This window comes from Salmo salar, unplaced genomic scaffold, assembly GCF_965601325.2.
Source record: "Salmo salar unplaced genomic scaffold, fSalSal1 ptg000645l, whole genome shotgun sequence".
NCBI classification, from domain to species: Eukaryota; Metazoa; Chordata; class Actinopteri; order Salmoniformes; family Salmonidae; genus Salmo; species Salmo salar.
In genome coordinates, this window is record NW_027675450.1 from 543,294 (window position 1) to 559,570 (window position 16,277).

At 44.5% G+C, this 16,277-nt stretch overlaps 1 protein-coding gene across 1 annotated transcript; it reads right to left on the bottom strand.

Moving 5' to 3' along the window:
• Nucleotides 1–14,264: 14,264 nt before the first annotated feature.
• On the bottom strand, nucleotides 14,265–14,702 carry LOC123738755 (histone H2A-like). Its single transcript, XM_045713501.2, has one exon. It carries the CDS (start codon nucleotides 14,669–14,671, stop codon nucleotides 14,285–14,287), a length of 387 nt encoding a protein of 128 aa, XP_045569457.1. The 5' UTR covers nucleotides 14,672–14,702; the 3' UTR covers nucleotides 14,265–14,284.
• Between the last annotated feature and the right edge of the window lie 1,575 nt (nucleotides 14,703–16,277).

The following is a 16,277-nucleotide window of genomic DNA, read 5'->3' on the forward strand; positions in this document are numbered from 1 at the left end:
ATCTGCTCATCTATCACTCCAGTGTTAATTTGCTAAATTGTAATTACTTCGCTACTATGGCCTATTTATTGCCTTACCTCCTCACGCCATTTGCACACACTGTAAATAGTCTTTCTTTTTTTCTATTGTGTTATTGACTGTACGCTTGTTTATTCCATTTGTAACACTGTGTTGTTGTTTGTGTCGCACTGGTTTGCTTTATCTTGGCCAGGTTGCAGTTCTCAATGAGAACTTGTTCTCCACCAGCTTACCTGGTTAAATAAAGGTAAAATAAAATAAAATAAGAAACATTTTTTCTCTCTCACCAGAACGGGGATGTAGCTCAGTGGTAGAGCGCATGCTTTGCATGTATGAGGTCCTGGGTTCAATCCTCAGCTTCTCAATTTAAAATTATTGCTTTGACTCAACTCCGACTTTACAGAATTTTGAAATTCTAAGCAGTGTCATGACGTTGGCCTCTTTGAGTACAGGGAGGACAGTTGACCCCCTCCGCCCTTGCACCATCCCCCAACCTACCTCCCCCCACCCAGGCCCTGTGTCAGGGGGTTGTAAAATTCCAGAGGAGAATCTTACAACCACATGGCCCAGTTGATACACAGAGGGGTCCCATAGAGAGACACAGGAAATTCTTCCTACTCACAGAATTGGGGAACCGAATGACATTTATGTTCTGGAGAAGCTATGAAAGATTGGTGAAAAATCCAGCTACGAACTGGTCCGCTTGGTACAATTTTGTGATACTCAGAAGAGACAATATAGCCATATTACCATAAAACTGTTTATATAATAGCCTCAGCGATGAGACTTGCATCCACATGGTTGTATAAAATGTATTAATAAGGATAAAGCTATTTGTAATACATTGAGATGCTATGTACTGATGTTAATGTGATAGAATTGTATTTCTGTACCAAGCTTAACTCAGTCATTGGCACGCCCCCAGGGACACAGACAGGACCAGGCGTCATGTGACAAGCCTGTTCTATGTTCACTATAAAACCATACCCTGATTTACTTTCTAGCAGACCAGGCCTCCACTCCATTGCGAGTTGGCCAATAGGTTTGACCATCCATTTCCACTACTGAAAGTGAACTATACCACATGGTTAACTTTTAGACTATTGATACCGACAGAATAAGAACAAGTCTTTGATATTAATTATTAGTCTGCAGCTAGAAATTATATCATTGAACGCGAAGACCAATGAAACATCCATTCTATAACGACATTAATGAATGTCGCTTTGAAAGATCCATTCTAACCGAGAGAGAGAGAGAGAGAGAGAGACGCGGACAAAACTCTCCAACAGAACAACGCTCCAACAAGGATCCCTACGACACACTGAGCGTAAATATATATTGATTGCAATTGTTCCCGAATGAGTGAGCGTTCATGTGCAAAGGTTTAGCATGTCAATTGTTAATATTAATGAACTCCGTGTGCATCCTCAGCTGACCTTTCTTTTTTTAATTTTTTTTATTTCACCTTTATTTAACCAGGTAGGCAAGTTGAGAACAAGTCCTTTATTTAACCAGGTAGGCAAGTTGAGAACAAGTCCTTTATTTAACCAGGTAGGCAAGTTGAGAACAAGTCCTTTATTTAACCAGGTAGGCAAGTTGAGAACAAGTCCTTTATTTAACCAGGTAGGCAAGTTGAGAACAAGTCCTTTATTTAACCAGGTAGGCAAGTTGAGAACAAGTCCTTTATTTAACCAGGTAGGCAAGTTGAGAACAAGTCCTTTATTTAACCAGGTAGGCAAGTTGAGAACAAGTTCTCATTTACAATTGCGACCTGGCCAAGATAAAGCAAAGCAGTTCGACAACATACAAAAACACAGAGTTACACATGGAGTAAAACAACATACAATCAATGATGCAGTAGAAAAAAATAAGACTATATACAATGTGAGCAAATTATGTGAGATAAGGGAGGTAAAGGCAAAAAAGGCCATGGTGGCAAAGTAAATAAAGTATAGCAAGTAAAACACTGGAATGGTAGATTTGTAGTTTGAAGAAAGTTCAAAGTTAAAATATAAATAATATGGTGCAAAGGAGCAAAATAAATTAAAGAAATAAATACAGTAGGGGAAGAGGTAGTAGTTTGGGCTAAATTATAGATGGGCTATGTATAGGTGCAGTGATCTGGGAGCTGCTCTGATAGCTGGTGCTTAAAGCTAGTGAGGGAGATAAGTGTTTCCAGTTTCAGATATTTTTGTCGTTCGTTCCAGTCATTGGCAGCAGAGAACTGGAAGGAGAGACGACCAAAGGAGGAGTTGGCTTTAGGGGTGACCAGAGAGATATACCTGCTGGAGCGCGTGCTACAGGTGGGTGCTGCTATGGTGACCAGTGAGCAGAGATAAGGGGGGACTTTACCTAGCAGGGTCTTGTAGATGACCTGGAGCCAATGTGTTTGGTGACGATTATGAAGCGAAGGCCAGCCAACGAGAGCGTACAGGTCGCAGTGGTGGGTAGTATATGGGGCTTTGGTGACAAAACGGATGGCACTGTGATAGACTGCATCCAGCTTGTTGAGTAGGGTATTGGAGGCTATTTTGTAAATGACATCGCCGAAGTCAAGGATTGGTAGGATGGTCAGTTTTACGAGGGTATGTTTGGCAGCATGAGTGAAGGATGCTTTGTTGCGAAATAGGAAGCCAATTCTAGATTTAACTTTGGATTGGAGATGATTGATGTGAGTCTGGAAGGAGAGTTTACAGTCTAACCAGACACCTAGGTATTTGTAGTTGTCCACAAATTCTAAGTTAGAACCGTCCAGAGAAGTGATGCTGGACAGGCGGGCAGGTGCAGGCAGCGATCGGTTGAAGAGCATGCATTTAGTTTTACTTGTGTTTAGGAGCAGTTGGAGACCACGGAAGGAGAGTTGAATGGCATTGAAGCTCGTCTGGAGGGTTGTTAACACAGTGTCCAAAGAAGGGCCAGAAGTATACAGAATGGTGTCGTCTGCGTAGAGGTGGATCAGAGATTCACCAGCAGCAAGAGCGACATCATTGATGTATACAGAGAAAAGAGTTGGCCCAAGAATTGAATCCTGTGGTACCCCCATAGAGACTGCCAGAGGTCCAGACAGCAGGCCCTCCGATTTGACACACTGAACTCTGTCAGAGAAGTAGTTGGTGAACCAGGCGACGCAATCGTTTGAGAAACCAAGGCTACTGAGTCTGCCGATGAGGATGTGGCGATTAACAGAGTCAAAAGCTTTGGCCAGGTCAATGAATACGGCAGCACAGTATTGTTTCTTATCGATGGCGGTTACGATGTCGTTTAGGATCTTGAGCGTGGCTGAGGTGCACCCATGACCAGCTCTGAAACCAGATTGCATAGCGGAGAGGGTGCGGTGGGATTCAAAATGGTCGGTAATCTGTTTGTTGACTTGGCTTTCGAAGACCTTAGAAAGGCAGGGTAGGATGGATATAGGTCTGTAGCAATTTTGGTCAAGAGTGTCACCTCCTTTGAAGAGGGGGATGACAGCAGCTGCTTTCCAATCTATGGGAATCTCAGACGACACGAAAGAGAGATTGAACAGGCTAGTAATAGGGGTTGCAATAATTTCGGCAGATAATTTTAGAAAGAAAGGGTCCAGATTGTCAAGCCCAGCTGATTTGTAGGGGTCCAGATTTTGCAGCTCTTTCAGAACATCAGCTATCTGGATTTGGGAGAAGGAGAAATGGGGGAGGCTTGGGCGAGTAGCTGTGGGGGGTGCAGTGCTGTTGAATGCAGTAGGGGTAGTTAGGTGGAAAGCATGGCCAGCCGTAGAAAAATGCTTATTGAAATTCTCAATTATAGTGGGCTTATCGGTGGTGACAGAGTTTCCTATCCTCAGTGCAGTGGGCAGTTGGGAGGAGGTGTTCTTATTCTCCATGGACTTTACAATGTCCCAGAACTTTTTAGAGTTTGAGTTGCAGGAAGCAAATTTCTGTTTGAAAAAGCTAGCCTTGGCGTTTCTAACTGCCTTTGTGTATTGGTTTCTAACTTCCCTGAAAAGTTGCATATCGCGGGGGCAGTTCGATGCTAATGCAGAACGCCACAGGATATTTTTGTGTTGGTTAAGGGCAGTCAGGTCTGGGGAGAACCAAGGGCTATATCTGTTCCTGGTTCTAAATTTCTTGAAAGGGGCATGCTTATTTAAGATGGTGAGGAAGGCATTTAAAAAAAATAACCAGGCATCCTCTACTGACGGGATGAGGTCAATATCCTTCCAGGATACCAGGGCCAGGTCGATTAGAAAGGCTTGCTCGTTGAAATGTTTCAGGGAGCGTTTGACAGTGATGAGTGGAGGTCGTTTGACCGCTGACCCATTACGGGTGCAGGCAATGAGGCAGTGATCGCTGAGATCTTGGTTGAAAACAGCAGAGGTGTATTTAGAGGGCACGTTGGTGTGGATGATATCTATGAGGGTGCCAGTGTTTGCAGCTTTGGGGTTGTACCTGGTGGGTTCATTAATAATTTGTGTGAGATTGAGGGCATCAAGCTTGGATTGTAGGAAGGCTGGAGTGTTAAGCATGTCCCAGTTTAGGTCACCTAGTAGCACGAGCTTTGAAGATAGATGGGGGGCAATCAGTTCACATATGGTGTCCAGAGCACAGCTAGGGGCCGAGGGGGGTCTATAGCAGGCGGCAACGGTGAGAGACTTGTTTTTGGAGAGGTGGATTTTTAAAAGTAGAAGTTCAAATTGTTTGGGTACAGACCTGGATAGCAGGACAGAACTCTGCAGGCTATCTCTGCAGTAGATTGCAACACCGCCCCCTTTGGTTGTTCTATCTTGTCTGAAAACGTTGTAGTTAGGGATGAAGATTTCAGAGTTTTTGGTGGACTTCCTAAGCCAAGATTCAGACACAGCTAGGACATCCGGGTTGGCAGAGTGTGCTAAAGCAGTGAATAAAACAAACTTAGGGAGGAGGCTTCTAATGTTAACATGCATGAAACCAAGGTTATTACGGTTACAGAAGTCATCAAAAGAGAGCGCCTGGGGAGTAGGAGTGGAGCCAGGCACTGCAGGGCCTGGATTCACCTCTACATCCCCAGAGGAGCAGAGGAGAATAAGTATGAGGGTACGGCTAAAAGCTATAAGAATTGGTCGTCTGTGACGTCCAGAATAGAGAGAAAAAGGAGCAGGTTTCTGGGGACGATAAAATAGCTTCAAGGTATAATGTACAGACAAAGGTATGGTGGGATGTGAGTACAGAGGAGGTAAACCTAGGCATTTAGTGATTATGAGAGAGATATTGTCTCTAGAAACATCATTGAAACCAGAAGATGTCATAGCATGTGAGGGTGGAGGAACTGAGAGGTTGGATAAGGTATAATGAGCAGGGCTAGAGGCTCTACAGTGAAATAAGCCAATAAACACTAACCAGAACAGCAATGGACATTGCATATTGACATTAAGGAGAGGCATGCTTAGCTGAGTGATCAAAGGGTCCAGTGAGATTCAGACAGCTAGCCGGGCCATAGGTAGCAAGCTGGTGGAAGATGGAGGGAGGTCTGTTTTTAGCCACCTCGTGCGTTTCCGTCTGTGGGTTAGTGGGGTTCCGTGTGGAAGGGGGGACCTGTCCAAGTTGGCAAAATAGTTAGTTATAGTGGCCCAAGAAAAGTGTCCGATAGACCTATTCAGATCGCAGCCGATAAGACAGCTAACGATTAGCCGGCCGCAGATGGGCGATCAGGTTACGTCGCGACGGAGGGGCCAGTTGGATAACTCCCTCGGGCAGATAACGTCGGTAGTCCAGTCGTGAAGGCCTGATGGGGCTCCGCATCGGCAGTAAAAAGGGTCAGGATAGGTGATTGTAGCCCAGGAGACACTTCAGCTGGCTAGCTCAGGAAAAGCCCACGAGTGGCTGACGGAACTCTTCAGCTGGCTAGCTCCGTAATAATGTGTGTTAATTCCGTGACCGACGTTGCCAATAGTCACTCAGGTAGCAGCTAGTTAGCTGCAAGATCCAGGTGTAAATGTCCAGAGCCTGCGGTAGAAATCGGGGAAAGGAGAGAGAATAGGTCCGGTATGCTCTGGTCTGAGTCGCGCTGTACAAAAACTGGCGATAGCTTTTCGAGCTAATGGATAGCTGAGGACAGCTAACCGTGGCTAGCTGAACTCCAACGTTAGCCAGTGAAAATGACTAACCTCTGGCTGGCTTCTGTTGTGGAATTCAGATGAGGTAAATAATACTTTCTTTTTTAAATTGGTGAGGCGGGTTGCAGGAGAGTGCTTTGAGGTTGAGTTTTTAGAATAAAAAAATGTAAAAAGATAAGTGAAGAAAAATATGTAAATATATATATACACGGGACACGACAAGAGGAGGGTAGAGGACGTCTGAACTGCTACGCCATCTTGGATACAAATCAATCAATTTTATGACCCATTGTTCTACAAGACATCAGCCAGGCCTGTTTAGCCAATAGGGCACATTACTCTACCAATTCTTTGTGACGATAATTACTGTTTCTATACTTTCTGTGAATTACTTAGTTTAGTAAATAAATGATTTTAAGACAATTGATGTATGGATGACTCTTAGTAAAGACTGGGTTCGTGCAGATACAACAATTTACGACGTTTGGAATGAGACTGGACGCGAGGTAAAATACACCATTTAAACCAGAAGATAATCGGCCTATACTATAATAGAATATAATATATAATGTTATAATATAGGAAAGTTATATTAGAAAAATTATAACTTTGTAATCTGAATATTTTCCTTGGTGCCCCGATCTCCTAGTTAATTACAATTAAACGATTAATCAGTTTAATCGCGTGATAATAATTACAGGGAGTTAATTGATAAACATGTCTTCAGTTTAATGGTACCCCAAAGACACGACAGCAGGAAACAGAGATGTGCTAAATAATTTGGTCTTGTAATCTGAAGAACATTCCTTCAATCCCTGTTCGTACATTTATAGAACAGAAGTGGCATTGTTGCCAACTTTTATGGCGTCATTTTCAAAAACTGAAGTTCATGGGTTTGATCCCTGTCTGTACCTGGTTTAAGAATTGCTGCTATCATTTCCTTGTAGTTTCAATGGAGTGGTGTATATAAAAAGTACATTGTATTGATATTGCATTTTATCTGCAAATGAAATGGGATGGAAGCTCAGAGGGGGAGTGCATGCAAAATATGTATGAGGTCCTCGGTTCAATCCCAAGATTCTCCACTGAGTTTATTTGTGTGCCAAATTCACATTTACACAACTACTACTTTCCAGAATGTTGATGTATCATTTGTAGAGTATGGTGGCCAAGTGGTAAGGCGTCAATCTCGTAAACCGAAGATCATGGGTTCAAATCCCGTCCGTTCCTCTATGAAAGACATCTGGTATCATAGACCTGTGGTATTATTTGGAGGACTTTGCAGAAAAAGCAAGTTGTATCAATATTGCAACACAGCTATTATAGTAAGGGGATGTATTTCTATGGTAGAGCCAGTACTTTACATGTATGCGGTCCAACGTTAATCCCCAACTTCTCTGTTCAGTGTATTTAGTTGTTAAATTATCTTTTGCACAACTCCCACTTTCCAGAATGTTGACATTCTAAGAAGGAAATAGATATGCTAAATCATCTGTTTCTGTAAACTGAAGCACATGGGTTCAATCCTTGTTCGACGTTTATGGAAGATAGCTGATATTATGGAAATGTACTTTCATTAGAACAGTGTAAAGAAAAGGTAAATTGTATTGATATGACCACTGCGACCTGTATGCTCTAGTCGGCTGGCCCTCGCTACCTATTCGTCACCAGACCCACTGGCTCCAGGTCATCTAAGTCTATGCTAGGTAAAGCTCCGCCTTATCTCAGCTCACTGGTCACGATAACAACACCCACCCGTAGCACGCGCTCCAGCAGGTATATCTCACTGGTCATCCCCAAAGTCAACAACTCCTTTGGCCGCCTTTCCTTCCAGTTCTCTGCTGCCAATGACTGGAACGAATTGCAAAAATCGCTGAAGCTTGAGACTTATATTTCCCTCACTAACTTTAAACATCAGCTATCTGAGCAGCTAACCGATCGCTGCAGCTGTACATAGCCCATCTGTAAATAGCCCACCCAATCTACCTACCTCATCCACATATTGTTTTTATTTACTTTCTGCCCCTTTGCACACCAGTATTTCTACTTGCACATCATCATCTGCTCAACTATCACTCCAGTGTTAATTTGCTAAATTGTAATTACTTCGCTACTATGGCCTATTTATTACCTTACCTCCTCATGCCATTTGCACACACTGAATATAGACTTTCTTTTTTTCTATTGTGTTATTGACTGTACGCTTGTTGATTCCAATTGTAACACTGTGTTGTTGTTTGTGTCGCACTGCTTTGCTTTATCTTGGCCAGGTCGCAGTTCTCAATGAGAACTTGTTCTCCACTAGCTTACCTGGTTAAATAAAGATGAAATAAAATAAAATAAGAAACATAGTGCATGAAGACACCCAGCTCTAGATACACAGTTTATCACAACGGGTTTCCGGTTTCCTGTTTCCGGTCACAACTTGCAGACTTGTTTACGCTGCTGTGCGTTTTGTTGCCGATCTTACTTTGCTACCTGACGGTTTTTACTTTTTCATTACTGTATATTTTTACTTTTTCCCTCACTCAACTTTTTTTCATTCAACTTTTTCACCCCGGAGGTTTTATCTGGACATGGTTCGTCAGGACTTCAAACAGCCGAAGCTAAGTAACATTAACATGATGCCTTCTAATTGCAGTCATTGTACTTATAATATACAGGAGAACGATCGCCTTACGGCAAGGATAGCTGTGCTGCAATCCCAGCTTCAGACGCAATCGTTAGGCAAGGGCAATTTCAGTGTAGGAAAGGATGAAACAGCGTCTGTGCCACCAGTAAGTACAGATAGTAACGTTAGTATAAACCCCCTCGCACGGTCCCCGCAGCCGGACAACTTTCTCATGGCTTCTGGAGGGAAACGCTGTAGGAATGCTCAACCGGTGTCGCTTATTCAGCCGACAGAAACTTTCAACCGGTTCTCCCCATTAAGCGAGTCGGAGTCGGAGGCCGAGACTTCTCTGGTCTCTACTCCTCCCGTTGTGGGGTCTGAGACGCCGACAGCTCCCACCATTAGCTCTGACAAATTGAAAACCCTAGTCATTGGCGACTCCATTACCCGCAGTATTAGACTTAAAACTAATCATCCAGCGATCCTACAATGTTTACCAGGGGGCTACCGACGTTAAGGCTAATCTGAAGACGGTGCTGGCTATGGCTAAAATTCGCGAGTGCAGAGAGTATAGAGATATTGTTATCCACGTCGGCACCAACGATGTTAGGATGAAACAGTCAGAGGTCACCAAGCGCAACATAGCTTCAGCGTGTAAATCAGCTAGAAAGTTGTGTCGGCATCGATTAATTGTCTCTGGCCCCCTCCCAGTTAGGGGGAGTGATGAGCTCTACAGCAGAGTCTCACAACTCAATCGCTGGTTGAAAACTGTTTTCTGCCCCTCCCAAAAGATAGAATTTGTAGATAATTGGCCCTCTTTCTGGGACTCACCCACAAACAGGACCAAGCCTGGCCTGTTGAGGAGTGACGGACTCCATCCTAGCTGGAGGGGTGCTCTCATCTTATCTACGAACATAGACAGGGCTCTAACTCCTCTAGCTCCACAATGAAATAGGGTGCAGGCCAGGCAGCAGGCTGTTAGCCAGCCTGCCAGCTTAGTGGAGTCTGCCACTAGCACAGTCAGCGTAGTCAGCTCAGCTTTCCCCATTGAGACCGTGTCTGTGCCTCGATCTAGGTTGGGCAAAATTAAAAATGGCGGTGTTCGCTTTAGCAATCTCACTGGAATAAAGACCTCCTCCATTCCTGTCATTATTGAAAGAGATTGTGATACCTCACATCTCAAAATTGGGTTACTTAATGTTAGATCCCTCACTTCCAAGGCAGTTATAGTCAACAAACTAATCACTGATCATAATCTTGATGTGATTGGCCTGACTGAAACATGGCTTAAGCCTGATGAATTTACTGTGTTAAATGAGGCCTCACCCCCTGGTTACACTAGTGACCATACCCCCCGTGCATCCGGCAAAGGCGGAGGTGTTGCTAACATTTACAATAGCAAATTTCAATTTACCAAAAAAAAAACTGATGTTTTCGTCTTTTGAGCTTCTAGTCATGAAATCTATGCAGCCTACTCACTCACTTTTTATAGCTACTGTTTACAGGCCTCCTGGGCCATATGCAGTGTTCCTCACTGAGTTCCCTGAATTCCTATCGGATCATGTAGTCATAGCAGATAATATTCAAATTTTTGGTGACTTTAACATTCACATGGAAAAGTCCACAGACCCACTCCAAAAAGCTTTCGGAGCCATCATCGACTCAGTGGGTTTTGTCCAACATGTCTCTGGACATACTCACTGCCACAGTCATACTCTGGACCTAGTTTTGTCCCATGGAATAAATGTTGTGGATCTTAATGTTTTTCCTCATAATCCTGGACTATCGGACCACCATTTTATTACGTTTGCAATCGCAACAAATAATCTGCTCAGACCCCAACCAAGGAGCATTAAAAGTCGTACTATAAATTCTCAGACAACCCAAAGATTCCTTGATGCCCTTCCAGACTCCCTCTGCCTACCCAAGGACGTCAGAGGACAAAAATCAGTTAACCACCTAACCGAGGAACTCAATTTAACCTTGCGCAATACCCTAGATGCAGTTGCACCCCTAAAAACTAAAACCTTCTGTCATAAGAAACTAGCTCCCTGGTATACAGAAAATACACGAGCTCTGAAGCAAGCTTCCAGAAAATTGGAACGGAAATGGCGCCACACCAAACTGGAAGTCTTCCGACTAGCTTGGAAAGACAGTACCGTGCAGTATCGAAGAGCCCTCACTGCTGCTCGATCATCCTATTTTTCCAACTTAATTGAGGAAAATAAGAACAATCCGAAATTTATTTTTGATACTGTCGCAAAGCTAACTAAAAAGCAGCCTTCGCAAATGGAGGATGGCTTTCACTTCAGCAGTAATAAATGTATGAACTTCTTTGAGGAAAAGATCATGATCATTAGAAAGCAAATTACAGACTCCTCTTTAAATCTGGGTATTCCTCCAAAGCTCCATTGTCCTGAGTCTGCACAACTCTGCCAGGACCTAGGATCAAGGGAGATACTAAAGTGTTTTAGTACTATATCTCTTGACACAATGATGAAAATAATCATGGCCTCCAAACCCTCAAGCTGCATACTGGACCCTATTCCAACTAAACTACTGAAAGAGCTGCTTCCTGTGCTTGGCCCTCCTATGTTGAACATAATAAACGGCTCTCTATCCACCGGATGTGTACCAAGCTCACTAAAAGTGGCAGTAATAAAGCCTCTCTTGAAAAAGCCGAATCTTGATCCAGAAATTATAAAAAACTATCGGCCTATATCGAATCTTCCATTCCTCTCAAAAATTTTAGAAAAAGCTGTTGCCTGGCAACTCACTGCCTTCCTGAAGACAAACAATGTATACGAAACGCTTCAGTCTGGTTTTAGACCCCATCATAGCACTGAGACTGCACTTGTGAAGGTGGTAAATGACCTTTTAATGACGTCAGACCGAGGCTCTGCATCTGTCCTCGTGCTCCTAGATCTCAGTGCCGCTTTTGATACCATCGATCACCACATTCTTTTGGAGAGATTGGAAACCCAAATTGGTCTACATGGACAAGTTCTGGCCTGGTTTAGATCTTATCTGTCGGAAAGATATCAGTTTGTCTCTGTGAATGGTTTGTCCTCTGACAAATCAATTGTAAATTTCGGTGTTCCTCAAGGTTCCGTTTTAGGACGACTATTGTTTTCACTATATATTTTACCTCTTGGGGATGTCATTCGAAAACATAATGTTAAATTTCACTGCTATGCGGACGACACACAGCTGTACATTTCAATGAAACATGGTGAAGCCCCAAAATTGCCCTCGCTAGAAGCCTGTGTTTCAGACATAAAGAAGTGGATGGCTGCAAACTTTCTACTTTTAAACTCGGACAAAACAGAGATGCTTGTTCTAGGTCCCAAGAAACAAAGAGATCTTCTGTTGAATCTGACAATTAATCTGGATGGTTGTACAGTCGTCTCAAATAAAACTGTGAAGGACCTCAGCGTTACTCTGGACCCTGATCTCTCTTTTGAAGAACATATCAAGACTGTTTCAAGGACAGCTTTTTTCCATCTACGTAACATTGCAAAAATCAGAAACTTTCTGTCCAAAAATGACGCAGAAAAATTAATCCATGCTTTTGTTACTTCTAGGCTGGACTACTGCAATGCTCTACTTTCCGGCTACCCGGATAAAGCACTAAACAAACTTCAGTTAGTGCTAAATACGGCTGCTAGAATCCTGACTAGAACCAAAACATTTGATCATATTACTCCAGTGCTAGCCTCCCTACACTGGCTTCCTGTTAAGGCAAGGGCTGATTTCAAGGTTTTACTGCTAACCTACAAAGCATTACATGGGCTTGCTCCTACCTATCTTTCCGATTTGGTCCTGCCGTACATACCTACACGTACGCTACGGTCACAAGACGCAGGCCTCCTAATTGTGCCTAGAATTTCTAAGCAAACGGCTGGAGGTAGGGCTTTCTCCTATAGAGCTCCATTTTTATGGAATGGTCTGCCTACCAATGTGAGACGCAGACTCAGTCTCAACCTTTAAGTCTTTACTGAAGACTTATCTCTTCAGTAGGTCCTATGATTAAGTATAGTCTGGCCCAGGAGTGTGAAGGTGAACGGAAAGGCTGGAGCAACGAACCGCCCTTGCTGTCTCTGCCTTGCCGGTTCCCCTCTTTCCACTGGGATTCTCTGCCTCTAACCCTTTTACAGGGGCTGAGTCACTGGCTTACTGGTGTTCTTCCATGCCGTCCATGGGAGGGGTGCGTCACTTGAGTGGGTTGAGTCACTGACGTGGTCTTCCTGTCTGGGTTGGCGCCCCCCCTTGGGTTGTGCCATGGCGGAGATCGTTGTGGGCTATACTCGGCCTTGTCTTAGGATGGTAAGTTGGTGGTTGGAGACATCCCTCTAGTGGTGTGGGGGCTGTGCTTTGGCAAAGTGGGTGGGGTTATATCCTGCCTGTTTGGCCCTGTCCGGGAGTATCATCGGATGGGGCCACAGTGTCTTATGATCCCTCCTGTCTCAGCCTCCAGTATTTATGCTGCAGTAGTTTATGTGTCGGGGGGCTAGGGTCAGTCTGTTACATCTGGAGTATTTCTCTTGTCTTATCCGGTGTCCTGTGTGAATTTAAATATGCTCTCTCTAATTCTCTCTTTCTCTCTTTCTGTCTTTCTCTCGGAGGACCTGAGCCCTAGGACCATGCCTCAGGACTACCTGGTATGATGACTCCTTGCTGTCCCCAGTCCACCTTGCCGTGCTGCTGCTCCAGTTTCAACTGTTCTGCCTGCGGCTATGGAACCCTGACCTGTTCACCGGACGTGCTTGTTGCACCCTCGACAACTACTATGATTATTATTATTTGACCATGCTGGTCATTTATGAACATTTTAACATCTTGACCATGTTCTGTTATAATATCCACCCTGCACAGCCAGAAGAGGACTGGCCACCCCTCATAGCCTGGTTCCTCTCTAGGTTTCTTCCTAGGTTTTTGGCCTTTCTAGGGAGTTTTTCCTAGGGAGTTTTTCCTAGCCACCGTGCTTCTTTCACATGCTTTGCTTGCTGTTTGGGGTTTTAGGCTGGGTTTCTGTACAGCACTTTGAGATATCAGCTGATGTACGAAGGGCTATATAAATACATTTGATTTGATTTGATTTGATTCTGGCCATGGCGCTAGCTAGCTTCCTTCTTTCACAGTCGGAGTATAGCCTCCAAATGCCTATGTGAAGTTTATAAAGCCGGCAGCGGCGTCTGCTGATTGGACACCATCTCCACACCACCCTGATTGGCCCGTTGCGGAGGCCTCCTCCGAGGCCCATTGGACGGGAGGCTCGGCCTCTCCGTGCCGCCCCAAAATGCAACCCCCACCCTCGCCGAGGCGAGCTTGGGTCTTTTGTTAGGGCCGACACTTTACGCGCAATAATAGTCACCGATCGAATTCTAGCCTAGGTGTTATTGTTCATTTAAGGCCTCATGATAGTGTGCCGTGTATGTAACAAAGAGTCGAAATAGTTGGGTATACACCCACTCAATATGTGGCAGTCATAGAAAGGACACTTTGCGCTTTTGCAGAGCTAGGTGGTTGGCTCTTAAAAGAGCCTTTGGGGGTTGAGTAGTCAAGTTGCAGCCGCAGTAGCGATTTTACTTGGCTTTGACGGCCTTCTCAGTCTTCTTGGGGAGCAGCACTGCCTGGATGTTGGGCAGCACACCACCCTGAGCGATGGTCACGCCGCCAAGCAGTTTGTTCAGCTCCTCGTCGTTACGGACGGCCAGCTGCAGGTGACGGGGGATGATACGAGTCTTCTTGTTGTCACGGGCAGCGTTGCCGGCCAACTCCAGGATCTCAGCAGTCAGGTACTCGAGCACGGTGGCCAGGTACACTGGTGCGCCAGCGCCCACACGCTCGGCGTAGTTGCCTTTGCGCAGCAGCCTGTGCACACGGCCCACGGGGAACTGGAGTCCGGCACGGGATGAACGTGTCTTTGCCTTGGCCCTGGCCTTGCCTCCGGTTTTGCCTCTTCCGCTCATATTGGTAGCTTCAGTATGTCACAGAAAGTCTGAATGAGCCGCTGGGCACCTTGAGAGCCTTACTTATACCTCGCCACAAGAGGCAGCGATTGGCCACCGGGCCGGTGTGGCCTTATCCAATTGGAGTGAGGGACAGACAGACAGCCAGCCCTAAGCCCGCCCGCCCGCCCGCCCGCAGGCAGCTGAGTGAGAAGGGCTAGGCTACTCTGTTTCCCTCCGACTTTGTGAGAAATCAAATCACTGAAATCATCCAAATGGGAAACACATAGATAGCTGCACTATTCGCTGGGATTTCCAATACGCTATAGTATTAGGATGCTTCTGATGATGATGATTAACACATCACAGCAGCCTGCCTCTGGTCGAGAGTGGCTCATAATACAAAGAAATGGCTGGTGAGGGTGCAGCTGTCCTCTCCAGTTTGAATTCCAACCCACTATAGTATGTATTCTTCTTATTATGAAGATCAATATGACATGTAACACATCTTAACACATCACAACAATGGCTCATACACAAATGACTGGTGAGGGTGCTGCACTATTATTCTATTATATGCCTCTCCCAGAGTGGGAAAACGTTGTGCGTAAAAGTAGCCTAGTGTGCGTCATTTCAGTTCTTTTGAACGACAAGTAGTACATGGAATAACATGCGCTTTTATGGAAAGAGGTGGGTGGCTCTTAAAAGAGCCTTTTGTGGTAACAACATGTGTCGAGTAGAACACCGTTTGTAATAGCTTTACTTCTTCTTGGGGGCTGCCTTCTTGGCCTTGGCTGCCTTGGGCTTGGCGGCTTTGGGCTTCGCTGCCTTGGTAGCCTTCTTGGGGCTCTTGGCCGCCTTCTTGGCCGCTGCGGCGGGCTTCTTCACCTTCTTTGGGCTATGATAGCTGAGGTTCATAGCTAGGTTCTGAACTAATATTTATACCAAACGTTTTAGGGTCCATACACAGATCGGCTACATAGCTAGCTACACATCCACAGGTATACAGGTATTTTTTATCCTCCACTGCACAATAAGCAAGAAAAGAGTTAGCTAGCTACCTTACTTCAGCTGCATTGCAAGACAAATATAAGCCAGGCAAGCTTACAAAATTTTACATTAAATGTGCAGTAAATGCTTTAGCTAGCTAGATTCTTTACATCCACTGTTTCACAAGAGGACAACCTGGTTTGCTGGTTGTTTCAGGAGTCCCTAAAACATTAAACAAACAGAATTACAATTTCATACTCATGTCACAATGCCAATAAAGCTAGCCAGCTAGCTGGCTAATGTTAGCTAGCTTACTAAATAGCGATTTTCGTAAATTAACTTAATGACAGAAAAAAATATGCATAATATTTTGTCTCTACATGAACTAAAATATTCCTCTCAACGGTACATTTTTTTTCTCGCATGATTCGTTATGATGTTATAATTACTTAACCTCTATGGGCTAGGTGGGACACTTGCGTCCCACCTACGTAACAGCCACTGCCAGCCTGTGGCGCGATTTTCAAAACCTTAAAAATCCTATTACTTCAATTTCTCAAACATATGACTATTTTACAGCCATTTAAAGACAAGACTCTCGTTAATCTAACCACACTGTCCGATTTCAAAAAGGCTT